The following is a 27,914-nucleotide window of genomic DNA, read 5'->3' as shown; positions in this document are numbered from 1 at the left end:
AAATTGGCAGCCCCATTTTCCACAGGGAGGAGGCTACAGATCGATCAAGAGAGAGATTGAGAGACTGCAGCCTGGAAAAAAGCTGAGGGAGAGAGCACTACAGGACAAAGAATTAGGAGTGTGCTAGGCGGAAGCCAGAGAGACCAGACATGCTACACTACTGACCAGAGTCGCCCCCGGGGGACCCAGAGTGATCAATCGTCCAGCCGGAGGGATCACTGCTGCAGTTTCGCTGGATCTGGTAAGAGGGCCTGTTGGTCATTATCCATTACTTATCCTAGGGACTGTACTACGTCTGCAGTCTCTGACCGTGATAATGTGATAATGACATTGTCGAAAAGGGCTGGTGCATGGGTGACCCTAAAATGATGCCTCCCCATGAAAAAAGTTCTGCGGAAGCCCATGTTCCCTGGATCAACTTTACCTATAATTATTAGTATCCAGTTATATTATGTACCTTAAGGAAAGAATACAGGCCTTTCTTAAAACATTGGACTGAGCTGGCCAGAAACACCTCTCGAGGGAGTCTATTCCACATTTTCACAGTTGTTACTGTGAAAAAAACCTTTCCGTACTTGGAGATGAAATCTCTTCTTCCAGACGTAGAGAATGCCCCCTTGTCCTCTGTGATGAGCTTAACTCAACACCAAGTTCACTATATGGACCACTTATGTATTTGAACATGTTGATCATATCCCCCCTTATTCTCCTCTTCTCAAGAGAGAATAGATTCAGTTCCTCTAATCTTTCCTCCATGCCTCTTATCAGTTTGGTAACCCTTCTCTTTGCCTTTTCCAGGTTTTATTTTAATCTTTTTCATGAACTGGTGCCAAGAACTGAACTAAATATTCCAGATGAGGTCTTACTAATGATTTGTACAGGGGCAAAATGATGTCTCTCAATACAAGAAAGACAAGTTTTCATATCACTGGCGAGTGACCCAAAGTATCAGCTCCAGTGCGAACTTTTCTATAGAAATTTAGTGAAGGATTTCCTATGGCATCACGTAAACATTTTGTCCATGAAGTTGATGCGTTGAAAGCAGAAAAAAATGAAAATACGTTTTTTGTGTATGGGGCTGTGTAGCTGCAGACTGGTCTGGGTGCCCATGCTGACCCGTGTCCACAGCCAAAAGCACCTACAATGGGCATGTGAGCATCAGAACTGGACTACAGAGCAAGGGAAGAAGGTGGCCTGGTCTGATGAATCACATTTTCTTTTACATCATGTGGATGGCCGGGTGTGTGTCACTTATCTGGGAAAGAGATGGCACCAGGATGCACTATAGGAAGAAAGCAAGCCGGCAGAGGCAGTGTGATGGTTTGGGCAATGTTCTGCTGAGATACCTTGAGTACTGCCATTCATGTGTGTGTTAGTTTGACAAGTACCACCTACCTGAACATTACTGCTGACCAAGTACACCCCTTCATGGAAATGGCATTCCATGGATGTGGTCTTCTGCTGCTGTAACCCACCTGCTTCAAGGTTCAATGTGTTGAGCATTCAGAGATTGTATTCTGCATACCTTGGCTGTAACGAGTGGTTATTTCAATTACTGTTGCCTATCATCTCGAACCAGTCAGACCCATTCTCCTCTGACATCAACGAGACATTTTTGTCCACACAACTGCCGCTGGATATTTTCTCTTTTTTGGACCATTTTCTGTAAACCCTAGAGATGGTTGTGTGTGAAAATCCCAGTAGATCAGTCGTTTTCAAAATACTCAGACCAGCCCGTCTGGCACCAACAACCATTCCACGTTCAAAGTCACTTAAATCCCCTTTCTTCCCCATCCTGCTGCTCGGTTTGAAATTCAGGAAGTCGACTTTACCACGTCTAGATGCCTAAATGCATTGAGTTGCTGCCATGTGATTGGTTGATTAGCAATTTGTGTTACCAAGCAATTGAACAGGTGTACCCAATAAAGTGCCCGGTAAGTGTGTGTGCACCATTCCACCAAGACTCCTATCGGGCCCTTTGCTGATAATACCGGTTTGTACATTGGATGTACAGTATGTACTGTATTAATCTCTTGTTACATAAAGCTTGTATTATTTCTGTACTGGTGTTCACCTATATACCTATGCTTCATGTTATGTGCTGGTTGCAGTAGTTCCTCTCCTCCCAATTACTTTGATTAGATTACTGGCTAATTGCCTATGAAGGGAATCCTCTACATTCACAGAGGCCTGTCCTGGGTGGAGGCGCTGCCAACTTTATTATTAATTCCACTCTTCCATTTAGCAAAGGTTCTGGTCCTCTGATTTAGACAGGTTTAGCACAATATTCTGTTTAAAAAGGGCCATTTCTCTTATTCCCCCTATTACCTGATCCCAAAAGAGGGCTACACACACATTATGAGTTTCCTGCTAAGTAGCTTAGTATGTGGTGAAACTCATTTTAAGGCAAGTTTTGTCCAGAGCTCTGTAATATACCTGTATTGAGATCAACGTACTCCCTGGGTGTTTATTCCTGTTATCTGTATTTGTTCAGCAAACATGCTGATTGCAATGTCCGATATACAAATCTCCACATGGAGAGATCACTTTTAATCTCTAGATTAAAAATGTTTCTGAAATAACAGATAGAAAGCAGCTTAGAATGGAGAATCACATTAAAATAAACTTTACAACACATTGCAAATATAGAATAATTTCTCTCCAAGATACAAGGTGGTAATCTAGTTGCAATAAAACTTTCCTTAGGAAAAAAAAAAACACATTTGTTGATACAATCATTAGTATATTTTTATTTATTTTTTTCTTGGCAAGTTAAACATTTTTGCATAAATAGAGATATATATATTACCTGAACTATTATTATTTATACGATTCTATGTACAGCAAGTACAGGGCACAGCAGAAAAAGGGGCATCACAGTTTTGTTGAACTTTCATCATCTTAGAACACAGAACTAAAATGTTTCATATGGTATTCTGTTCCACAAATTATGAAACATTTTTGGGACAAGGAAGAGTAAAGCCCACCTCCAGCTGAAGGTAAAGGGTTAGAGCCTTCACCATGTTTTTATATTGATCTTTGTTCTCCCTGTGGAGTTTTCCTGTTGACACCCCATGAGACAGGATGCCATTACGACAGTAAGTAGATGGCAATCTTGCCAATGGGGATACAACCAGGTCAGGAAGTAGACGGCAATATCGCCAATGGGGATGTAACCAGGACAGGAAGTGGATGGCAATTTTGCCAATGAGGATGCAACCAGGACAGGGGAAGGATGGCAATCTTGCCAATGGGGATGCAACCAAGACAGGGATGGATGGCAATCTTGCCAATGGGGATGCAACCAGTACTGGAAGTGGATGGCAATCTTACCAATGGGGATGCAAGCGGGACAGGAAGTGGATGACAATCTTGCTAATGGGGATGCAACCAGGACAGGAAAAGGATGTCAATCTTGCCAATGAGGAAGCAACCAGGACAGGAAAAGTATGTCAATCTTGCCAATGAGGATGCAACCAGGACAGGAAGCGGACAGCAATATTGTCAATGGGGCTGCAAACACTACAGGAAGTTTATGCCAATCTTGCTAATGGGGATGCAACCAAGACAGGAATGGGCAGCAATCTTGCCAATAGGGACACAACCAGTACAGGAAGTGGATGGCAGTTTAGCCAATGGAAATGCAATCAGGACAGAAAGTGGATGGCAATCTTGCCAATGGGGATGCAACCATGCAACCAGGACAGGACGTGGAAGGCAAGCTTGCCAATGAGGATATGGACAGTAGCAAAAAAACAGTCAAAGTTCTAAGCCTTTCCCCCATCCAAAACGTAAAAATAAAAAGTTTGTGGCTGGAGTTGGACTCCTTTACTTAAACTAAACAGAATTTGGTCATTTATCAGTCATATTAGCACCTGTGTCGAAACTAAATGGTCTGGAGCAGGCTTTCTCAACCTTTTAACCCTGGAGGAACCCCAAAAATAATTTTCATGTCTTGAGGAACCCTTACTAAAACCAAATCATCAGGGCTCAATAGGAACAATTCTCCTTATATTAGTGGTCAATAGGAAGAATGTCCCCCATAAAGTGGTGTTTAGAATGCCACCCTCAAAGACAGCTAAAAAGAAATTTGGTGTCATGCTGCTGTCTTTGTCAAGTGGTCCTGAACTTTGAACTCTATAGGCATTATCAAATAGGTGGTTCATCAGCCACAGCTCAAGGAACCCCTAGCAACCTCTGGAGGAACCCCAGAATGGCTGGTCTGGAGTGTCATTTAGTTTGTTCATGGGTGTGCACTGGGAATACTGGCAAGTGTGCCATATTATATATAACCAAATCTCCGGATTCCGTTTTAATCACCTATCATTTTTTTTTTCTTCTTGAGGACTCCATTGGTATCAGGATCCAAAACTTTCCACCTACTATATATGGAGTCTGACTTTTCCCGATATATTTTATAGATATTTTATATTATGGAACAGGGAGACTGGAACCTTGCTTGAAATAGGTGCATTATACAAGGACCTGTACTCTTCAAGCTGTATTGCTTAGGCACAGAAAACATTTCTAGATGCTCATAAGAGCAAATCTTCATTTTTGGAGTTCAGGTCCACTTTAAGTGGACGTGGCTGGAAACCCAGATGAAGAAAACTCATCTGAGATTTAAGAAGTTAGTTTGTGATGCAGCATGCCCAAATTCACCCAAAACTTATTTTCTGGGTTTGTGCAAATTCACCATTCAATTATTTGGCACTGGAAAAAAATATAACCAGACATTTAAAATTAAGTTTCCTGTCATATAAAATTATATACTTCGTTGTAATAATTTGTTTAAAAACATAACAACAAAATACAACTAAGTCCTGTACGGTTAGTTACCCTTTAAAAAATATTGTATCAAAGTTCTTATGTTTAAGGGCTTGTTCACATGTGTGGCTATTATTGCTGCCCCTGTGAAAAGCGATCCGAAGGGAGAAGGAATTATAAGAGGGATTACATTGGATGGATTTTAAAAGAATGGGTTGCGTTTGGTATTTTGGGTATTGGGTGAACGCCATTTTCCCACACTCTCAGGTGGACAGGAACAGAAAGAAAAAGTACGACAGGGAGATAGCTCTCGGAGTTTCCATTACTTATACAAAGCTAAGAGCTGACCTAGTCTACCAGGCTTTGCCTATAACTAAAATATAGCTTTTGGATGAACTAGTCTTTTAAGCAGATCTCCTGTTAAAGATGCAGCTGAGAGGGAAGGATGGAAAAAAAAACAGGATTTTTTGTACTCACTGTAAAACCTTTTTTTGGAGTCTATTGAGGGACACAGTAAGTATTTAACCTTCAGGATTATACTGCCACCTAGAGGAGGATTAGGCACTGGCAAACAAGAAAACTGTCAGGATGTTTCAATACTTGGAAAAGCGGGTGCAGAAGGAAAGTCTTTGGGTCTTAAGAGTTTAAAATGACCCAAGCCTGGAAACAGCAAAGGTAGAAGCTACAGGCCCACCCTCTAGTTTCAGAGTGGTGTTGCATGCATCAATAAGAGCTAAAAAGGTCTTCTTTTGTTTGAAAGCAATATATAAGTATACTGAAACTCCTCAGGTTTAAGCTCATCTGTCAAAGACTGGAGCAACTCAAAATTCAAGTCTCTGTGGCCGATGGCTTGGAGACCGATAGGGCCACAAGCAAATAAGATACAGCAGGTGCGGGAGGTGACCAAAGTCATTGTAGGTATGCAGCAAGAACGGACTAAGGTTACACATGACTCTTTTCAAGCAGGAACAGCAGCTTCTATATAGAAATAATGCTTCCATGGTGCTCTATAGCAGGAATGAGAATGCAGATCATGCACATGACACTCCAGACATTGAATGACATCTGCGCTCAGTCACACATCATTAACCCCTTCCACTGCCAAGCCAGCGGGAATTGGGAATAATTGAGGTACCTTTTAGGTGCCTCGTCCAACTGGCCTATTAAAGACGAAGTTCACCTTTGGGAACATGTTACACCCATATTTAGGGTGGAACATGTAACATATTCCAGCTCCTGCCCCCAGTTCCCCCTCACCCCCTATCAGTATGACAGCGGGTGGGGGATCTTCTTCCAGCACCTGCTGTCACAATTTTAAAAATCCATGGTCGTGTTGGGCTTCGCCCACATGGTAATGTCATTTCTGTGAATGTATGAACTAGAACTATCGTCAGCCACCACAGCTGATGGCTTGTAGTGCTGAATGAACTGTGAGGGAGCTGATGAGCACTCTCATTGTTCATTTACAAGCCCTGCAGCTTTCAACAGACAGGCCATATGAAGGTATGGACAGAAAGCTGCCGGGCTTGTGTGCAGATGGCTGACCATTGCACCCCTAAACCACAGATCAAAGGTGCAATGCTTTCCAGGCTCCAGAAGTAAAAAGTAATAAAGGGACATTTTTTTTCCTGCCAATATATGTGCATTTATTTATTTTTTTGAAAGGTGAACTTATCCTTTAAGCGAGTTTTTAGAGACAAGACAAGTGCTAAGGCAAGGCCAGCAACTCAGCACCTGGAAAACAATCCATGGCTTACGTTCAACACAATGGAGTCTAGAAATCCCCCTACATGGTGCCTGAAAGTCACTTCCAGGCTATCCTGACACAGTCAGTCCAGCCAGATCCCCAGGTTGAGGCAGCAGCATAATGTGAAGGTAAAATACTTTCTGTGTTTCCTATGGACGAGAAGCAAAAACATTTTTATTTGTGTCTGTGTGGCTGTTGGAGAGTTACCTTAGCTTCCCGTCTGGTTAAATATTTTCATTATGTGACTCAAGTAGAATAGTATTTTCTCTTACATTTTTACTTGTTTTGCTCAGCCTTTGTTCTTTGTGTTTTTTTTTTTATAAAATTAGTTTTTGGCTTGTCGCAACTGTTATTGTGCTTTGAGTTTAGCATAATGTTTGTAAAACGCAGAGCCATAAAGAATTAAAAAGAAAATGTTTTCAGCAGGAGAGGAAGTGAAGGTAGATTTCTAAATGTGCTCCAGATAGCAGTAAAAACTTGACATGGGTTCTAACCCTTCCCCACTCTATTTTTTTGGGGGGGGGAGGGCAGTGTGGAATGATGGGAGCAAGCTCTAACAGTGCTCCATTGTGCTTTGAAGTCAGCTGGGGTATCAAGGGGCTGGCAGGAGGAGGTGGTAACACAGCAGATTATGGAAAGAATACACCGATATCAGACATGTTGGTTCACCTCCTAGAGAACAGGTTACGTTATAAGAGATGCCAGGGGATGGATCATATTATTTACAATCCTAACCTTTTCCAATGACTGATTTGTGTATATGCATGCGAAGATCAGACAGAGCACCATTATCGGATGAACAGTTGGGTAGACTTGTTCGAATTTATTGTTTTCAGCCTCAAACAACATATGGGAAAGTCTACCAGTAACAAGTCTGATCATTCATCAAGACGGAGGGCAAAGTATTGTTCTTTAACAATTTGCTTGTTCATGTGTAAAACTGATAACAATGTCAACAAGTTATATCATACAAGTATATTGCTCGAAAGAAAAAAGTCGCTGGCAGTTAAATGATAATTTCCTGACATGTTCCTTTAAAGCAGTGGTCTCAAAACTGCGGCCCTGGGACCAGATGTGGCCCTTTTCTTGCCTCTATTTGGCCCTTGGGACCCTATTCCATCCACAACTGACACTAATGATGGGGCACACTTATGCCCCATTGACACCAATGTTGGGGTGCTATTCCTCCCACTGATATCAACAATGGGGCACTATTATTCCCACTGAAACCAACATTGGGGCACTATTCCTTCCACTAAAACCAATGATGGGGCATTGTTTACTCCCGCTGATGCAGGAGCATTTTCTACTCCCACTGGTCACCCCTGAAGCTGGAAGGACAGTAAACTGGCCCTTTGTGTAGAAAGTTTGGAGACCCCTGCTTTAAAGGATAAGTTCACCTTTTAAAAAATGAATAAATAAATGCACATCTTTTTGCATGTTTTATTTATTTTTACATGGAGCCTGTAAAGTATTTCACCTGTGATGAGCAGATTGCGGGTGCCATGCAGTACTCCTGCACACTTCTCAGTGTATCTTTCTGCTTGCACTTCATACCGGCAGACAGATACACATTGACAGGAAGAATAAATGAACTACGAGGGCGCTATGGTAGTTAATTGAAACGACAAGCTGACAGACACAAAGGCTTCAGGACTTGTAGTTTCTCATTCACAGTGGGCTGTAAATAAATTACTTTGGCGGGCGGAGTCCCGCACGGTCACAATATTTCCAAACAGTGACAGTAGGAGCGTGGAAAAGATACCCGCCCGCCGTCACTGGGGAGGGAGGGGGAGAAGTTGCAGCTGCTGGAACATGTTGCATGTTCCCCCCTAAATACAGATGGATTACATTCCAAAAGGTGAACTTATCCTTTACCTTAACAAAAGTGGGGATGTGTGCTGCCAATGCTGACCTCTCCTTTTTAAAAAAATGTAGTTCTCTGGCTGTTGTGCCAAGCTAACTTTAATATTCTTACCCATCTAAAATTAGACAGATTGGGAGTTTTGACTTCATTGCAACTTGACTTGATGCAAGCTTGTTGTAGGTAAGTTTTAAGAGTATTGAAAGAAAAAACAGCCAAACAAATGTCAATTTAGGAAAGAGGTGAAGAATGACACCCTCCATATTCCTCTTGGTACAAGATTCTTTTGCAGTGGAATTATTGTCAAAATCTAAAATGATATACTGTGTATGGGGCAGTCTGTCACTAGCGTTAGTAGAATGTTTTTTTGAATTCTTTTAGTAACCTTGTTTTATTTCCTGACAATCCCGCCAGTAGATCTGTTATTTTACACTTCCTGTAACAAGGTGACAACACAGTTCATTCTGCAAAGAAACTGCATAGCAGCATTGTCACCCGTCAATGTGATATGCTCTTTTCCAGCTGTAACAGTCATTTACTTTATGGCGCAGTTTCCAATATCTGTGAAGTTTTAGTTCTCCATAGAAGGATTTCTTCAAGGAAATCTCACTTAAATTAGAAGTCCACCCTAAAACTAAAATCCCTGCATCTATAGACATCCACAATCTAACACTAACCTATCTAATCCTGTAAAAAAATAAAATCAGTATACATACCTTTTTTTTTTTAAGTCGATTCGACCCGATCCCAGGCTGAGCTGTCAACCGTGGCTTCTTTGCGTAGGCGGGTGCAGAGGACACAGCCGACAACGGAAGCCCTATAGTAACTCTATGCGTGACGTCACTTCCCATTCATTTCACAGCCGTTGTTGGCTGTACCCTCTGCACAGCTTCCACCGCTGGAGATTGGGTCGGACCAGCTTCAAAAAAGGTATGTATAAGGATTTCTTCTTTACAGGGCTAAGTGGGTTATTGTTAGATCGTGGATGTCTATAGATGCATGGATTTCAGGTTTAGGGTGGACATCTACTTTTTTGTTCCGCTGAACACAATTTCAGAAATGTGGACGTGCCATGTCCATAAAATGTAGACCTTTTTACCCAAGCAGTGCCTTTCATTTGTTTTCCTGCTGTTATTGTGGACACAACTGCCCCAAGTTGTGTGCTGTATGGATTGTACTTTTGCAGCTAAGCTGACACATTATTAGGATTATATCTGTAAAAATGACACAAAGCTATATGCATTACAAGGCACAGCACAAGCATAAAATGCATGTCTATTAACCTCTTTTATCTCTCACATTACATGGTTTGGAGAGTCACAGATTTGGTGATGAAGGTGTGGTCCCTTGTTTATTAAGAAGGCCATTGACCAGCACAGTCTAAGCAGTTGGAATTGGTCCTTTTGCCATATTTCTGCCATCTGCTCTTGCATTTACCAGGCCAAGGCGTGGTCCATACAAAGGCCAACATTATATACAACCAAATCAGAACTTTTTATCGGACGACCCCAACCTCTGGTTTTGTCTTATTTTGGCTCATGTCCCGTCCTTGAGATTGTGCTTACTAATCAGTTAAAATGTGCACAAAGGATGCTGGGAAAACTCCTCTTCTATGCAACTGACCATCGATGTAGCCATTCTAGAGAAGAGAAAAGAAAGTATGAGTTAGGAAATTCACTACAAGCACACTTCCTCATTAATCCTCCAATGCAGGGTGCATTCGCTGGCATCTGTATTGATTCCACTGGCAAACATACAGAGAAAAAGAGAAGCCGTTTACCTCCTCCTAATATTTATAGCAGAACTAAAGTTTTTCTGTAACAAACTGCGAGCAGACAGGCTTTTATTGCAGAAGGATCAATAAATGCCCCTACCTGCCTGCTCACCGTTTTCTCCAGCTCTGTAAGCTGTAAACACGTGCAGCTCAGCTTACAGCATCAGACTGGTCTCTGAGTGCAGGAATGACGTCCCTTCTGAGCATGTGCAGGAGTGACTTCATCCCACGCCAGGCAATGAAGAGGCCCAAAGACAGGCACTCAGAAGAAAAGGCTGGCGCTGGGGAAGGACGGTTGGACAGGCGAGTATTAACCCTTCAGTTCCGCTTTAGCCTTTTAATTCAGGTACCGATATAGCGCTGTCAATTTACGCAGCGCTTTACATATACATTGTGCATTCACATCAGTCTCTACTCTCAAGGAGCTTACAAGCCAAGGTCCCCAACTCACATTCATACATATACTAGGGCCAATTTTAGACAGTGTCCGATTAACCTACCAGCATGTCTTTAGAGTGTTAGAGGAAACCGGAATACCCAGAGGAAACCCACGCAGGCACAGGGAGAACATGCAAACTCCAGGCAGATGGTGTCATGGTCGGGATTCAAACCAGCGACCCTTTTTGCTGCTAGGTGTGGTAACCACTACACCACTGTGCTGCCCAACCTTCAATATAACCCTGAAATGTAAACTGCAATACTTAAACTAACCTAAACACCTAATTCTTAACAACTTCAGGTTTGCCCTAAAGCAATTTTTTTTTTGGGGGGGGGGGGGGGGGGCACGTGCAGCGCCGCTGGCTTGCTGTGATCACACACAGCGGGAGCCCAGCAGCAGGTACCGTGGACTCTATGTCTGCCAGCACCCACCAATGATAGAACAGCGGTCTGCCTATGTAAACAAGACACATCGCCATTCTGACAGGAGGGAAGGCATGGATTCTGTGTCTCTGCAAAGCATGCCTTCCCCTAGTAAAAGCATCTCCCACAGTTTAGTAAAACACAGGCTAGGCACAGTCCCCCCTGGGCCGTGGGACAGGTAAGTGTCTGTTTATTAAAAGTCATCAGCTATACTTTTTGTAGCTGCTGACTTTTAATAACCTGAAAAAAGCCTGGAACTCCGCTTTAAAATTGTTCTAAAAACCAATCACTCAGGGCAGATATGTGTTTATACACGCCACCGTTAATGGATCCCCCATCCTGATACTAGCTTGCTATGTCCCCCCCCCATACAATTCACTTGTCATTAGTGAGGGTCTTGCCTTTATGACTCAATATCCCTCCGTACCAGCGGTGTGGATGGGAGACTTTAATATGACTCTCACTCCTGCCCTGGACCGTATGGGTGCACCAGACCCTCCCTCTGACTCGCCAGCCCACACTAGGCTATACCGCATGCTGACTGGCTTTGCTATTGTTGACACTTGGCGCCACAGACACCCACACGCTAAAGCCTTCTCATGCTTCTCGGCCAGTCACAACACTATGTCGCGTATAGATTTTATTTTAATTTCAAGGTCCCTAACACCGAAACTAGGGGATGTGGGCTTTGCTCCGAGAATACTTTCGGATCACACTCCATACTGGATTGCGCTCCAGCTCCTGAGCGTCTCACCTGCTCCGCCTTGGCGGCTCAACCCGTTTTGGCTGACGGCCCTGAGGGACCAGGAAGACATCCCCACTGAACTACAATATTACTTCACGGCTAACGGGCACTCAGCTGCTTATGACACGGTCTGGGAGATGTTTAAACTGCATGCCCGCTCCCTCCTTTCCACGCGCATCAATAGAGTCAAAAGGTCATCTAAACTTATTCTGCAACAGGCTGCGGAACATCTACAGGTGCTGGAGGAGGCGTTCCATCGGGACCCTTCGCCCAGCACAGCCAATAATCTTAGGATACAGACGCGACAGGTTTCCCAGTTGCACATTGAGAAAGCTAAGCAGCGCATCTTCTTTTGTAGACAGAGGGTGTTTGAGTACGGTGAGCGATCAGGCAAACTACTTGCATACCTGGCCCATCTGGATGCGCATCCCCCTGTGGTAGTGTCGTTGTTAGATCCGCGGGGGAACGATATCACCGATCCGCAACTAGTGGCGGAGGAATTTGGGAAGTTCTACCGTGCACTTTACACCTCCCGGGTCACCCACTCTCCCCAAGACACCAGGGACTACCTGGCGGGAGTTGCATTTCCCAGACTGGCTGATGAACAGCTTGAACTGTTAGAAGCCCCTATTACTATAGAAGATATCTCTGTGGCTATCTCCTGCCTGGCAGCGTCCAAGGCCCCAGGATTAGATGGCTTACCACTTGAATTCTACGCCACTTACTCTGAAATCCTTATCCCTAAACTTTATGACTTATACAAATTTATGTTTGATACAGGTACCCTACCCCCCTCTATGAGAGAGGCCCAAATTGTAGTAATCCCCAAGCCTGGCAAGGACCCTAAATACCCAGAATCGTATAGACCTATCTCCCTGCTCCAAGTTGATATTAAGATATTAGCTAAGATCCTAGCCTCCCGCCTCAACCAAGTCATTCTGTCCCTAGTCCACCCAGATCAGACAGGCTTTATGCCAGGGAAAAATACAGCAATGAACATTCGTCGTCTATTTATGAATATTCAGGGATCCCACGATGACATCGGGTCGAGGGTCGTGGTGGCTCTGGATGCCGCTAAGGCCTTCGACTCTGTGGAGTGGAACTACTTATGGGAGTGCCTTTCGAGATTTGGATTTGGCCCCAATTTTATTCGTTGGGTTCAACTCCTATACCAATCCCCCAAGGCCAGGGTGTTTGTGAATGGTTGGTTATCGGACCAATTTCCCCTTGAGAGGGGGACCCGACAGGGCTGTCCTCTTTTCCCTATGCTGTATGCACTGGCGGTGGAGCCGTTGGCCATCATGATTCGGGCAGATGCTAATATCCGTGGCCTTAAGATTGGTAACCTGGAAGAGAAGATCGGGCTGTATGCCGATGATACCCTCCTGTACCTGGCAGACTCGGGTCCTTCCCTGTGCGCTGCCCTTCATTCTATAGAATGTATCGGTGGCCATTCGGGTTTGCGTATTAACTGGTCCAAATCTCAGATCCTTCCCATTGACCATTTTCCCCCTCCGTTCACGTCTCCACCTCTGAGTCTCCCAAGGGTCTCCTCGATTAAGTACCTCGGGGTGCAGGTGACCAGATCACTCACAGACTACACACTCCTTAACATTGAACTCCTATGTACCCTGATCAAGACTAAGACACAGAATTGGGCCAGACTACCGCTGGGGGTTATGGGACGCATTCATTTGGTTAAAATGATACTTTTACCAAAGATACTCTATCTTGTGTGGCATGCCCCCCTATATATACCACAAAAATTTTTCAAAACGATTGAGTCTATTCTTAACTCATTTATATGGGGGCACAGCAGACATAAATTATCCTGGAAGCTCCTGAAAAACCCGGCGACGCTGGGAGGAGCTGCTCTTCCAGACTTTCAGGAGTACTATCTTGCCTCACAATTATCCCATTTTTATTATTTTGATAAAAGCGAACTACTACGATATCAGGCACTAATCTGTGGGCATCCTGACAATCCAGCCCACACCCCCCTTCAGGCAGTCCTCAGGGCCCCCTTGACGGGTTGCTCCCCCCGTCATAACGCAGACATGCTGACACATCACCGGAGGGTATGGGGGGTGGCACTGAAAAAACTTGGGATCCCACGGGTCCACTCCCACACGCCTCTCTGGTTCAACATGCACCTACCTGAACTGCTGTCCATTCCAGATCCTGTGGTGTGGATACGCCACGGGATCTTATATATTTATCAGGTCATGACTAATATGGGAATAAAAACGTTTCAAATGCTCAAGGACGAATTTTCCCTCCCTAACCATCTCCTTTTTAGATACCTGCAGCTCCGCCATGCCATACAAACCCAATTTATTAGCTCTAACCCATCCTTGGCAGTCCCCTCTATAGTAGATACAGTTACGGGTACTGAGCCAGCTAAATTAATCTCCACCTTGTACTCCGCTATCCGTCTCCCTGGTGTCATGGCCTTGGCTTATGCTGCGAAGACCAGATGGGAGGTGGACGTTGGGCTTATTGCGGATGAGGATTGGGATGACATTCTGGGGGATGTGAAATATGTATCCCCCCGGCTGTCAGATCGCCTCACGCAGCTGTATATCATACACAGGACATATCTAACTCCCCAGAATATAGCACGTTTCAAGCCCATGTACAATCCGGGATGCCGTCAATGTGGTCATACCCCGGGCTCCCTTTATCACCTTCTATGGACCTGTCCCACTATTCAAGCATACTGGATGCAAGTGATACGATTCCTGCACGACCAGATGGGTTCACCTGCTACCCTAGACCCCAAAATGTGCCTGCTCGGTCTGATGCCTAGCTTAGAAGCTGATAAATCTCTTCGCACCTTTTTGCATGAGACCCTATTCCTGGCAAGGAAAGCGGTGGCTAGAAGGTGGATGCAGGCCCTGCCCCCCACAATCCAGTGTTGGAAAAAAGAGGTAAATGATACTCTTCCATATAAGAAGCTGATTTATGTGCATAGGGGGTGTTCACCTAAATACGAAAAGGTCTGGGGTAGATGGTTGGCAGATGGTGAAACGTGTACTTGATATACTCACCCTTCATCTTCTCCTTTCCCTCTCCCTTTTTTTTTTTTTTTCTCCTCTCCCCTCCCTCTCTCCCCCTTTCCTTTGTCTCTTTTTATACATACATATGTACTATGTGATGGCTCTACCTCTTGTGGGTAGTTTGTTTTATGCTACACGGTTACTGTAATGTATCTATATATGTGCTATCGTTTTGGCCATGTTGGCCTCCGTCAATTTATGTACCAAGCATTCGTACCTCAATAAAGTTGGCTTTTTCAATAAAAAAAAAAAAAAAAAAAAAACAATCACTAAATTATTTCAAAAGTAATTTTTTTTCCCATGCACTGTCACAAGAGATTCTGAGAGAGACTACAACTGGCCACCCCAACACACATTGCACAGGTCCGGCCACTGTTGTCACTATAAAGATGCTGGTCCAGAGCAGTGATAAGCAGCTGACTTTGGAGAGGGTGCATGAATTCAGCAAGTGTCTAAAAGAGGCTGAATGAAATTAGCCACGCTGGGATGGAAAGTAGGTTTTAAAAACAAAACAAAGACAAGGTAATGATTTAGGATGTGCTTTAGCAAATTAAAGGTTAAGGTTTTGATCAATTTTAACCTCTAAAGCCTAAACCGAACCTACAAGGCTGTACTTACCATAGGGGCCCCATTTAATGTCAAACGTTACTATGCTGGAGCCAACTGTCAAGCCATTTTGCTATATGTGACTATACTGTTTGAAGGCGCTTATACAATGAGTTATCCGAGAAAGTTATGCTTAGCTACTCACCCACCAGTTGTCGTCCTCCTCTTCTGTGATTACAATAATTTCTCCTGTGCTAAATGTGAGCTCATCTTCTCTATCGGCTGTGCAGTCAAACAAAGCCTTCACCCGTCTGAGCCTTGGTTTACTCTTTACAAAAAAAAAAAAAAAGAGGAGCAAGAAAAAGATATTTAGACATTGGGTTGTGTCTGTGGATGCTCTTTGCTGTTGGAGCATTTGATGCATTCAGGTCCCTATTGCAAAGCTTGGATACCTCAAAATGTAGAATACCTAAGGTAAGGAAGGAACTATTTTTGGAGGTTCTAGAACTTGTTAGGTAGTATTTTTCAGGCTCTATGTAGCAATGTCAAAGTTGCTTCTGCAAATAATTACATAACAGCAACAACATTTTTTCCCCAGCTCCAAATATAAATAAGTTCAAATATCTTGTCATTATAGAAACTAGGATCCCCTTAATTCTTACCAGACTCATCCTCCTTGGCATTGGCTGAGGAGGCTCTTGGGTAGGTGTTGGCACGCGGTACAGTTCCTGCACAGATGAAGCTGGAGACGTGCTGGTCTGGAAGGATCTTTGGTTTCCTGCTTTTGAATATCCTTCTGTCCTATAATCAACTGCGAAAAGGAGACCAATAATACATCACTCATGGTCATGGTTGATTCTAGACTTTATACTACCCTAGTGGTAGGCGGTAGAGATAAGGCCCGGAATGCAATCCATCTTCTCCCATTCATGGGCAGCTGTATGCAGCATACCAGGGGCTCCTGGGCACCAAAACAAACCAGCGTGTTTATGGTGTAAGGAGGAATGCACCTGTGGGCATAAGCCATTAATGCGATTTTATTATTTTCAACAAAGACTTTAGAGTTGGGTTTCAAGTTGGTTTCTAACAACTTCGAAACATCTGCTGATTGTTTATAATAGAGGGCTAGCAGGCTGCCAAGATTCTGGTTCACCAAAAAAAAAAAAAAAAACAGGGAAAGAGCCAAGACGTCAATGCCTGTGTTGTAAACTTTAAAAATGTATTTATTCGCAATGCTTATTGATACATAGATAAATGAGGGTCTGTTTTAGATTTCACTACTTCTTCAGAATACGTACTTTAGTGTTACATAGTTGGTAAGGTTGAAAAGACACCAATCCATCCAGTTCAAAGTGTGTGTGTGTGTGTGTGTGTGTGTGTGTGTGTGTGTCACTACAATTTTCCCCTAAAATGCCCATCTAAAAGTTTTTTTTTTTTTAATTATTTACACTCCTCACTAACACTACAAACTATGGAAGGGAGTTCCAAATCCTTTTTGCTCTGACAAAGAACCCCTTATGCAGTTTATGGTTCTGTTTCTTGCCCAACTTCATTGAGCGACCACATGACTTTTAAAGAGACCCAACATTGAATATCTTTCCCCCATGTAAGGATCACCATTTATATATTTGCATATTACGATCATATCCCTTTACCATCTTTGCTTCTTTTCTCCAGGGGGAAGATATGCAATTTATCACCACCATCTGGACCAGTTTTTTTATCCAGGTATATACAGTATCGTCAATGCCAACAGACCTTAGTTTGTAAATGCTTAGTTTATAGGGTACTGTGTCAAATGCTTTAGCGAAATCCAGATGCACAACATTCACAGGCCTTCCTCTATCCAGATTACAGCTCATCTCCTCATAGAATGTTAAAACGCTGGTGTGGCAAGAATGATCTTTCATACATCTATATTGGTTACAAATACCATTTTCATCAGCAAATTCTTGGATATGGTCCCTTTTCCCCTCCAGTAATTTACATACTACTGATGTTAGGCTTACTGGTCTTTAGTTTCAAGGTATATACCTCAGCTCCTTTTTGAATGTTGGTATCACAACAGCTTTTAGATCAGCCTTACCAATCCAGTCAGTAATCTGTCCTTAACCACTTGCCGACCGCCGCATGACGATGTACGTCGACAGAATGGCACGGGCAGGCATATGGGCGTACATGTACGTCCCTTCCTTCCCGCGGGTGAGGGGCCCGATCGCCCCCCCCCCCCCCCGGTGCCAGCGGCGGTCGGTATCCGTGCAGGAGCGATCCGGGATGAGGGGGCGGCCATTCATTCATGGCCACCCCCTCGCGATCGCTCCTGACGAATGGGAGTGAAGCATTGCATCACTTCCTCTCCTGTAATGTAAACACAGGCGAGGAAGTGATGTAATCTCTCCTCCGTGTCGGTATTTTTCGTTCCGGCACCGAGGAGAGAGGATCGGTGAGTTGCACCAACACGACACTTCACAGTAGAACATGCCAGGCACACTCACCTTTACCCCCCGATCACCCCCCAATTACCCCTGCCCCCCCAGTCACAGTGACACCAATTGCATTTTTTTTTTTTTGCATTGGTGTCATTTGTGACTGTAATAACTGTTAGGGCAGTTAGGGTTAGCCCCCTTTAGTTCTAATGTACCCCCCTAACCCCCCCCAATAAAGGTTTAACCCCGTGATCACCCCCCGTCGCCAGTGTCACTAAGGCTGGGTTCACATTGCAGCGGTTTATGAGAACGGATGTGATTCGCACCGCACTGCAGTGCAAATCACATCCGATCTCTGTGCGATTCGAGTTCAGCCATTCGCCGCACCCGCCGCAAATTCGCACGGGACCCTTTTTTTGGTCCGCAGCAGAATCGGATCGCATGGGTGTTCACACCATGTGATCCGAGTTTGCAGATCGCACTGCGATATGCGAACTGATCTGAGGGTGTCATTAACATTTCACTGACACTCCCAGCAGTTCGCATAGGGCAGTGTGAACTGCCGCCGGGAGGCATGCGATGCGGGAACCCGCCGCGGATTCGTGGCGTTCCCGCATCACCCCAGTGTGAACCCAGCCTAATAAGCGATCGTTTTTCTGATCGCTGTATTAGTGTCACAGGTGACGCTAGTTAGGCAGGTAGGTATTTAGGTTCGCCGCAGCTTTTTATAGCGCCAGGGACCCCCATATACTACCGCATAAAGCCCCCTGATTGCCCCCTAGTTAACCCTTTCACCAGTGATCACCATATAACTGTTACAGGTGACGCTGGTTGGTTAGTTATTTTTTTATAGTTTCAGGGCACCCGCCATTTATTACCTAGTCTCACTAGTGTACCCCTAAATTTAGGGGTGTCTACTTTCCAAAATGGGGTCATTTGGGGGGGGGGTTTGTGCCATCTTGGCATTTTATGGCCTTCAAAACTGTAACGCCCTTAGAAAGCCTGAAGGCAGTGCTTGGTTTTCGGGGCCCCGTACGCGGCTAAGCTCCCAAAAAGTCCCACATATGTGGTAATTTATTTTGGGGTGTCATTTCACATATGCCCATAGCATGTGTGAGCAATATATCATTTAGTGACAACTTTGTGTAAAAAAAAAAAAAAAAAAAAAAAAAAAAGGTTGTAATTTTCCCGCAACTTGTGGCAAAATATAAAATATTCCATGGACTCAACATGCCTCTCAGCAAATAGCTTGGGGTGTCTACTTTCTAAAATGGGGTCATTTGTGGGGGTTTTGTGCCATCTTGGCATTTTATGGCCTTCAAAACTGTAATAGGTAGTGAGAAGTGAAATCAAAAATTTACGCCCTTAGAAAGCCTGAAGGCGGTGCTTGGTTTTCGGGGCCCCGTACGCGGCTAGGCTCCCAAAAAGTACCACATATGTGGTATCCCCGTACTCAGGAGAAGCAGCAGAATTTATTTTGGGGTGTCATTTCACATATGCCCATAGCATGTGTGAGCAATATATCATTTAGTGACAACTTTGTGTAAAAAAAATAAAATACATTTTTTTTTGTCATTATTCAATCGCTTGAGGCAAAAAAATAAAATATTCAATGGGCTCAACATGCCACTTATCAATTTCCTTAGGGGGTCTACTTTCCAAAATGGGGTCATTTGGGGGGGTTTTGTACTGCCCTGCCATTTTAGCACCTCAAGAAATGAGATAGGCAGTCGTAAACTAAAAGCTGCGTAAATTCCAGAAAACGTACCTTAGTTTGTAGATGTGACAACTTTTGCGCAAACCAATAAATATACAGTTATTGACTTTTTTTTTACCAAAGACATGTGGCTGAATACATTTTGGCCTAAATGTATGACTAAAATTGATTTTTTTGGGATTTTTCTAATAACAAAAAGTAGAAAATATCATTTTTTTTCAAAATTTGCGGTCTTTTTACATTTATATCGCAAAAAATAAAAAAATCGCAGAGGCAATCAAATACCATCAAAAGAAAGCTCTATTTGTGGGAAGAAAAGGACGCAAATTTTGTTTGGGTACAACTGCATGACCGCGCAATTACCAGTTAAAGCAGCGCAGTGCCAAATTGTAAAAAGACCTCTGGTCATTGACCAGCAAAATGGTCCGGTCTGAAAGAGGTTAAAGATTAGGAATAACAGTCTGGCTATAACATGGCTAAATTCTTTGAGGACTCTTGGGTGTAAGCCATCTGGTCCTGGTTATTTAATCACATTAAGTTGTTAAAGTATTTAGTTTTTTTTGAACAGTGGCTTTTGTTAGCCATAAGGGTACATTTCTTGTTGTGCTACTAACAATTCTGTCCCTCCTTCTCCTTTTTAAAAACGGAGGAGAAGAATGTATTTAGTACAGTTGCCTTCTCCTTGTCACTTGTGACCAGCTTCCCCCGATTATTCTTTATGGGGCCAATATGATCTGACCTCGGCTTTTTACTAGAGATAGATTTAAAAAATGTTGGGGCTGAAGACGTCTCGAGGACAAAACTGATGGAACTTGTTTAGAGGCACGCGACATCATCCCGCATTGAGAACTGCTGCTCGCACACAGCAGAGGACAGCTGGAGCTGCACTTTTCACAAACTGCTAAGCTGTAACACTAGTGCTGGCTCTGATGATGGCTCTAAGATCTGGATGTTCATAAGTATGACCTGCAAGTTTTCAGGGTCTTGGAATCAGGTGAGTTCTCTGAGAATTGGGGCGAGATCCACATAAGAAATTAAGGTGGCACAGTGATTGCCCTGGATAGGTGCACATTAGCACTGCAGTGACTGTTCTAGAGACTAGTGTTTATGCACAACTTCCGGAAAAGCTTTGCGCCAAATTTTTTTTGCACATAAGAACTTTCATGTATTTTGCACACTATTATGTGTATATACAGTATATGTTAATGTTTTAAGAAGTTTGTTGAGCACATGGAACTTTTGTGTTTTACCACTTCAACACAAAGGGATAGTGCAGATTAATAGGTTTTAAGAAGTTTGTTGAGCACAAGGTACTTTTGAGCTTCAGCACCTTTACTTAATAGAGACAATGCACATTATTAGGTTCACAGATAATTTGTTTGGGAAATCATCTGCATAAATCTTTTAAATCGATTGCCCATGGAAATGCACTGTCTAATGCCATTGTTTAAAGTGATTGTAAACACAATTTTTTTAAACTAAAAATAACGAACAGGTTTACACTTGCCTGCTCTGTGCAATGGAATTGCACAGAGTGGCCCAAAACCGCCTCTTCTCTTTGTGCCACTATAATAAGCTACTGACTATCGTGGTATTCCTGCAGTCTCAATCTCAAGCCGTGCTGCCTGTGTCCATAAACACAGACAGCGAAGCTTGGCTTCACACCCTAGTGCTGCCTCCTGTCGCCACGGCAAAGCCAGTGAGATCGGGAAGTGAGTGGAGAGAGCCTCTGCAAACCGACACACCGCTGGATCGTGTGAGGACTCAGGTAAATATAAGGGGGGTTGTGTATCATTACCTAAACAAGGAATGCATTAAGGTAAAAAATGTTAAGACTTTAGAACCACTTTAATATGTCCTTAATGTGGTTGTAAACCTAGTTACACCATTTGAACCTACAGGTAAACCTATAAGGAGACTTACCTGTAGGTACTGTAAATATCTCCTAAACCTGCACTGTATAGGAGATATTTACCATATACCCTTATGCCAACATCATGGTGCATGCACACTGAAGAAATGGCTAAAGACGTTTCTTCAGCAGCCGTGGCCAGGGGCTCCCACGCACAGGCACAGGAGTGAAGTCATTGCAGCTCATCACAGCGGCGGAGTCTGCGAACCCGGAAATAGCTCCAGGAGGTATGTCGCCGGTTATAGCAGGGTTGTGACATGATGCTACTTGTTGATCAAGACATCGCTTGTATATCAAGTCAAAATGTATTTAAAAATGTTGCTGGTCTTGAAAAACGCTCTCAAACCAAGGTTTTACTGTATAACTAATGGAAAATATTCTATCCAAAGCTTTAAAAAAAAAAAAATCTGCAACTGGGCTTTAAGATGTAATTATAAGGTATTCCAGTAGGGAGAGTGATATCCACAGTATCTCACAAAAGTGAGTACACCCCTATAATTTTTGTAAATATTTTATTATATAATTTCATGTGACAACACTGAAGAAATGACACTTTGCTACAATGTAAAGTAGTGAGTGTACAGCTTGTATAACAGTGTAAATTTGCTGTCCAATCAAAATAACTCAACACACAGCCATTAATGTCTAAGCCGCTGGAAACAAAAGTGAGTACACCCCTAAGTGAAAATGTCCAAATGGGGCCCAAAGTGTCAATATTTTGTGTGGCCACCATTATTTTCCAGCACTGCCTTAACCCTCTTAGGCATGGAGTTCACCAGAACTTCACAGGTTGCCACTGGAGTCCTCTTCCACTCCTCCATGACCACATCACGGAGCTGGTGGATCTTAGAGACCTTGCACTCCTCCACCTTCCGTTTGAGGATTGCCCCACAGATGCTCAATCGGGTTTAGGTCTGGAGACATGCTTGGCCAGTCCATCACCTTTACCCTCAGCTTCTTTAACAAAGCAGTGGTCGTTTTGGAGGTGTGTTTGGGGTTGTTATGTTGGAATACTGCCCTGCAGCCCAGTCACCGAAGGGGATCATGCTCTGCTCCAGTATGTCACAGTACATGTTGACATTCATGGTTCCCTCAATGAACTGTAGCTCCCCAGTCCCGGCAGCACTCATGCAGCACCAGACCATGACACTACCACCACCATGCTTGACTGTAGGCAAGACACACTTGTCTTTGTACTCCTCACCTGGTTGCCGCCACACGCATGACATCATCTGAACAAAATACGTTTATCTTGGTCTCATCAGACCACATGACATGGTTCCAGTAATCCATGTCCTTTGTCTGCTTGTCGTCCGCAAACTGTTTGCGGGCTTTCTTGTGCATCATCTTTAGAAGAGGCTTCCTTCTGGGACAACAGCCATGCAGACTAAGGTGATGCAGTGTATGGTCTGAACACTGACAGGCTGACCCCCCCCCCCCCCCCCCCACCCCTTCAAACTCTGCAGCAATGCTGGCAGCACTCATACGTCTATTTCCCAAAAACAACCTCTGGATATGACGCTGAACACATGCACTCAACTTCTTTGGTCGACCATGGTGAGGCCTGTTCTGAGTGGAACCTGTCCTGTTAAACTGCTGTATGGTCTTGGTATGGTCTTGGCTGCAGCTCAGTTTCAGGGTCTTGAAAATCTTCTTATAGCCTAGGCCATCTTTATGTAGAGCAACAATTATTTTTTTCAGAGAGTTCTTTGCCATGAGGTGTCATACTTCCAGTGACCAGTATGAGAGAGTGAGAGGGATAACACCAACATTTAACACACCTGCTCCCCATTCACACCTGAGACCTTGTAACACCAATGAGTCACATGACACCGGGGAGGGAAAATGGCTAATTGGGCCCAATATGGACACTTTCACTTAGGGGTGTACTCACTTTTTTTGCCAGCGGTTTAGACATTAATGGCTGTGTGTTGAGTTATTTTGAGGGGACAGCAATTTTTTTTTATACAAGCTGTACACTCACTACTTCACATTGTAGCAAAGTGTCATTTCTTCAGTGTTGTCACATGAAAAGATAGAATAAAAGATTTACAAAAATGTGAGGGGTGCAGTGGCGTAACTAGAACCTTCAGGGCCCCGATGCAAGAAACCATGGAGGGCCCCCCTGACCTCCAGCCAGGGCTCTTCTGACTGATCCCGGGGGCAGCAGGACCTGGATAGGAGGGGGAACAAATCCTCTCCATTTTCCTCCTGCAGTTACTTAATTCCTATCAGAGGGAGAGGAGGAGAAGCAGACTTTTAGTGGCTACAGGAGAAAAATTGAGGGGATGTGTTCCTCTAAATGCCCCCCTCCCCCATCTAGGTGTTCAGGGGCAACGTGTGCGCTATCACAATTGTGAACCCTGTAGTTACGCCCCTGGGATGAGTGCCAGTGGTGGTGGTGGGGGATGGGATTAGTGGCAGCAGTGGTGTTTGAGGAGGGATAGGATCAGTGGCATCGGTGGTGGGGGATGGGATGAGTGGCAGCGGTGGGGAGGATGGGAAGAGTGGCAGCGGTGGGGAGGATGGGAAGAGTGGCAGCGGTGGGGAGGATGGGAAGAGTGGCAGCAGTGTTGGTTGGGTGGGGATGGGATCAGTAGTAGCGGTGGTGGGGAATGGGATGAGTGGCAGCATGAGTGGCAGCGGTGAGGGTGATGGGATCAGTGGCAAGGGTTGTGGTTGGGGGGTGGGATCAGTGATGGGGGGGTTGAATGGGATGAGTGGCAGATGTGGTGGTGGGAATGGGATCAGTGGCAAGGGTGATGGTTGGAGGGGGATGGGATGAGTGGCAGTGGTGGAGGGAAGATGGGATCCGTGGTTAGGGTGATGGTTGGGGGGGTGGGATGGGATGAGTGGTGGGGAGGGGAATGGTATCAGTGGCAAGGATGGTCGTTGCTGGATGGTCATGGTGGGGTGGATCAGTGGCAGCAGTGGTTGTGGTGGTGTGGGGGGTATAAATGGTGGTGGTGTGGGGGAGGGGGAATCAGTGGCAGTAATGGTGGTGTGTGGGGGTATCAGTGGCAGTAAAGGTGGTGTGTGGGTGGTATCAGTGGCAGTAGTGATGGTGTGTGGGTGGTATCAGTGGCAGTTGTGGTGGTGTGGGGGGGTATCAGTGGCAGTTGTGGTGGTGTGCGGGGGTATCAGTGGCAGTTGTGGTGGTGTGCGGGGGTATCAGTGGCAGTTGTGGTGGTGTGCGGGGGTATCAGTGGCAGTTGTGGTGGTGTGCGGGGGTATCAGTGGCAGTTGTGGTGGTGTGCGGGGGTATCAGTGGCAGTTGTGGTGGTGTGCGGGGGTATCAGTGACAGTTGTGGTGGTGTGGGGGTATTAGTGACAGTAGTGCTGGTGTGGGGGGTATCAGTGGCAGTGTGCGGGGGTATCAGCGGCAGTTGTGGTGGTGTGCGGGGGTATCAGTGGCAGTTGTGGTGGTGTGGGGGTATTAGTGACAGTAGTGCTGGTGTGGGGGGTATCAGTGGCAGTTGTGGTGGTGTGGGGGGTATCAGTGGCAGTTGTGGTGGTGTGGGGGGTATCAGTGGCAGCAGTGGTGTGGAGGGGGGGGATCAAGAGATGGGTGCCACTCACTTGTAGATCACTTGGTTCCCCCTGCTTGCTCGGTCTTGCTTGGGTGAGCAGGGAGGCTGGGCGGGGCCTGTGATTGAAGGTGTGGACGGAGAAGATGGGCGGAGCAAGCGGGGACAGAGAATTTGGGCGGAGACTGTGCGGGCAGAGGGAATGGGCGGAGAGGATGGGCGAAGCGGGCGGGGACTGTCCCCGATGAGTGCGGGAGCAGAGGATGGGCGGGGAGGATGGGCGGAGCAGTCGGAAAGGACGGGCGGAGCTTACCGGGACTCCGCGTAAATGACTATCTCCCGGGCGGCGGCGGGCCCCCTTACAGTGGCGGAGCTCAAGGGCCCAGTCGCAAATGCGACTGGTGCGACCCTGATAATTCCGCCACTGGAGGGGTGTACTCACTTTTGTGAGATACTGTGCATCTACAGAGGTGTAACTCAACATTGCTGGGCTATTATGTGTCAATAACATATTTCTACTTTATTCCTTAAATAAATAGTGTTATCTTATGTGCTTTGAGCTCCTGTTATTGTTTAGCAAACAGAGCTTAGCGGCACTGCAAATATCGGTTATAAGTTCTTATGGATGAGTGCCAATTTACGGTAAAACTGGCTTAAAATTACATCCGAGCAACAAAAAAAAAAAAAAAAGGATACAAAAAAATCTCTTTAAAACCCAACAAGTACAGAAAAAATTCTGGTGATCTGCTAGAAATCCAGTGTACTCCTTTCGCTTTGAGCTGAAATATCCCAAGCGGACCTATCAGCCCTGCCCTGTTCTCCTGGACTATGGAACACCCTCCTCTTATTATCTACCCAATAAAGAGGGAGGTGTTCTGTAGCCCACCAAAGTCTAATGGGGAGGGCTGATAACATTTCTTGGGATTTTATTGCAGCAGAGGCAACATGTTCAGGAGAAAAGGATCTCCCTGGATTTCTGAGAAGAGTCACTGGTAATTTCCTGTACTTGCAGCAATTTACAATAGATAAAGCAATTGGAAAATGTGCAAGCATTGCAAAGAAGTACTGAATATGTTTTTATTTTCATTTGCCCTAAAATTTACCTTGAAGCTGTATTAAACCCAAAACCAAAAATCTACTGCAGTTTACCAATCTTCAGATGCGGTGGCTGCATTTGTTTTCTTTTTTTAGGCTCTGCTTTCAGTGATCTAGCCAGTAACATACCTCCTGTGTTACACTGTCTACATTCTGGATGAAGGAGCATCAGAGACACCTTTGGACAGCAGCATTGTGAGTCTGGGGGGAGGGGAGTGTTAGATATACTAGCAGATTTATATACACTAAACGTATTGAAGCCAAACTCCAGCTAAGACCGGCCATACGTGAGAATTTCTTTCATGCAAACTGGAAATTCGCACAATTACCCCATCAACACAAACATTGCTGACAGGGAAATAAGGAGAAGATGGTGATTATCACTAGCGGCTATAGCAGCCGCTTGTGATAATGGGAAGCAAATTCCGCAAGGCTAGTTGTACCCCAACTTGGTACATTCATCTTGCCCATTAACGGTTTGAATACCAGCCAGTTCTGCAGGATTTGAACCGCGTATGGCTGGCCTAACACTTTATAAGCAATTACAGCAACACTTTTTTTTTTTCTTTCTGGGATAAATGTTTTACATAAATAAAAGCTGATCATCGTAAGCATCCCTGCCAGCGGCAAATAGTTAATCTCAACACTCTAAGGCTACAGTGACAAGTGATTTAGGCCAGTGCCAATTGTAGAGATTAGATGTATATTTCTGCTGTGGCTTGATATGGCCGCCGGCCCTGCTCACTATTGGCGGTTCTCTGCACAGCCAGGGATTACCTGAGTTGCTCGCGGGTCAGCCGCAATCACCGCAGGTAATCATTTGCTGTGTGGACAGCAGTGAATAGCTGGAGCCGCCAGTGACCCGTCGGAGTGAATGGGGTCGGCAGCCAGACCTAGCCATTTCAGATTCCTGCCGTTACAATCCGCACCGGCATAAATCTTGGGTGTGAATGTAGCCTAACTGCTACATCTGCAGGACAGCTTGTTCTTGTGATAAACAAAAAGACTTACTGATTAAATCACCAGATGAAAATAAAGGAAAAAGTCTAAAAGAAACAAAAAAAATGCAACCATCACAACAAAGAGTTGCTAAACTGCAGTATAATAAATGTTTGCTTTGGGGTTTAGGGCCGGTTCACACTGCTGCACATTCTATTGTGAATTTGAGCCGTTGCAATCGCTCAAATTCGCAAGTCATTTTAATAACAGTTTTCCACAAGCGCCGTTCACATCAATGCGTTGCGAATCTAACCTGCGTATTTGCGCAGCATGACATAAAGTCAGTCTGATTTTTTTTTATATACAATGAAAGATGATGTTATGCCGAGTAAATAGATACCCAACATGTCATGCTTTAAAATTGCGCACACTTGCAGAATGGTGCCAAACTTCAGTACTTAAAAATCTCCATAGGGGATACTTTAATATTTTTTTTAAGGTCTTGGGCTAGAATTATTGCTCTCGCTTTAGCGTTTGCGGCAATATATCACATGTGTGGTGCGAACACTATTTACATTTGCAGGCGCAACATGCGTATGCGTTCACTTCTGCGAGTGAGCAGGCGGTGATAGGGGCGGTTTACTTTTTTTAATAGTTTTTTTTTTTTTTGACACTTTCCCTTTACATTTATTTTTTTGATCACTTTTATTCTTATTACAAGGAATGTAATCATCCATTGTAATAGGAATAGGGCATGACAGGTCCTCTTTACAGTGAGATATGGGGTCTATGAAATCCCCACATCTCTCCTCTAGGCTGGAAAGCCTAAAATGAAAAAACAAAAACAAAAAAACCCATCTCAGCTTCACAGCCGAGGCTATAGCAGTGTTTACAAATGCAGAGGCTGGACGTGACGTAACATAACATCACACCCA

The 27,914-nt window shown here is 44.5% G+C and overlaps 1 protein-coding gene across 1 annotated transcript in view; it reads right to left on the bottom strand.

Annotated features, from left to right (window-relative positions):
- Window positions 1-2,722: 2,722 nt before the first annotated feature.
- Window positions 2,723-27,914, bottom strand: part of LOC143935274 (arf-GAP with SH3 domain, ANK repeat and PH domain-containing protein 1-like) — a gene marked incomplete in the record, with an annotated part of 307,045 nt that continues 281,853 nt past the window's right edge. Inside the window, 3 exon segments of the mRNA XM_077459017.1 lie at window positions 2,723-10,017; window positions 15,569-15,691; window positions 16,026-16,174. Of these exon segments, the coding sequence (XP_077315143.1) occupies window positions 9,943-10,017; window positions 15,569-15,691; window positions 16,026-16,174 (347 nt within the window).

This window comes from Lithobates pipiens, unplaced genomic scaffold, assembly GCF_037356315.1.
Source record: "Lithobates pipiens isolate NorthernLeopardFrog02 unplaced genomic scaffold, aLitPip1_a1.2 Scaffold_28, whole genome shotgun sequence".
In the NCBI taxonomy this organism is placed as follows: Eukaryota; Metazoa; Chordata; class Amphibia; order Anura; family Ranidae; genus Lithobates; species Lithobates pipiens.
The sequence above is the reverse complement of the archived record's forward strand: the minus strand, read 5'-3'. Positions and strand labels throughout refer to the sequence as shown.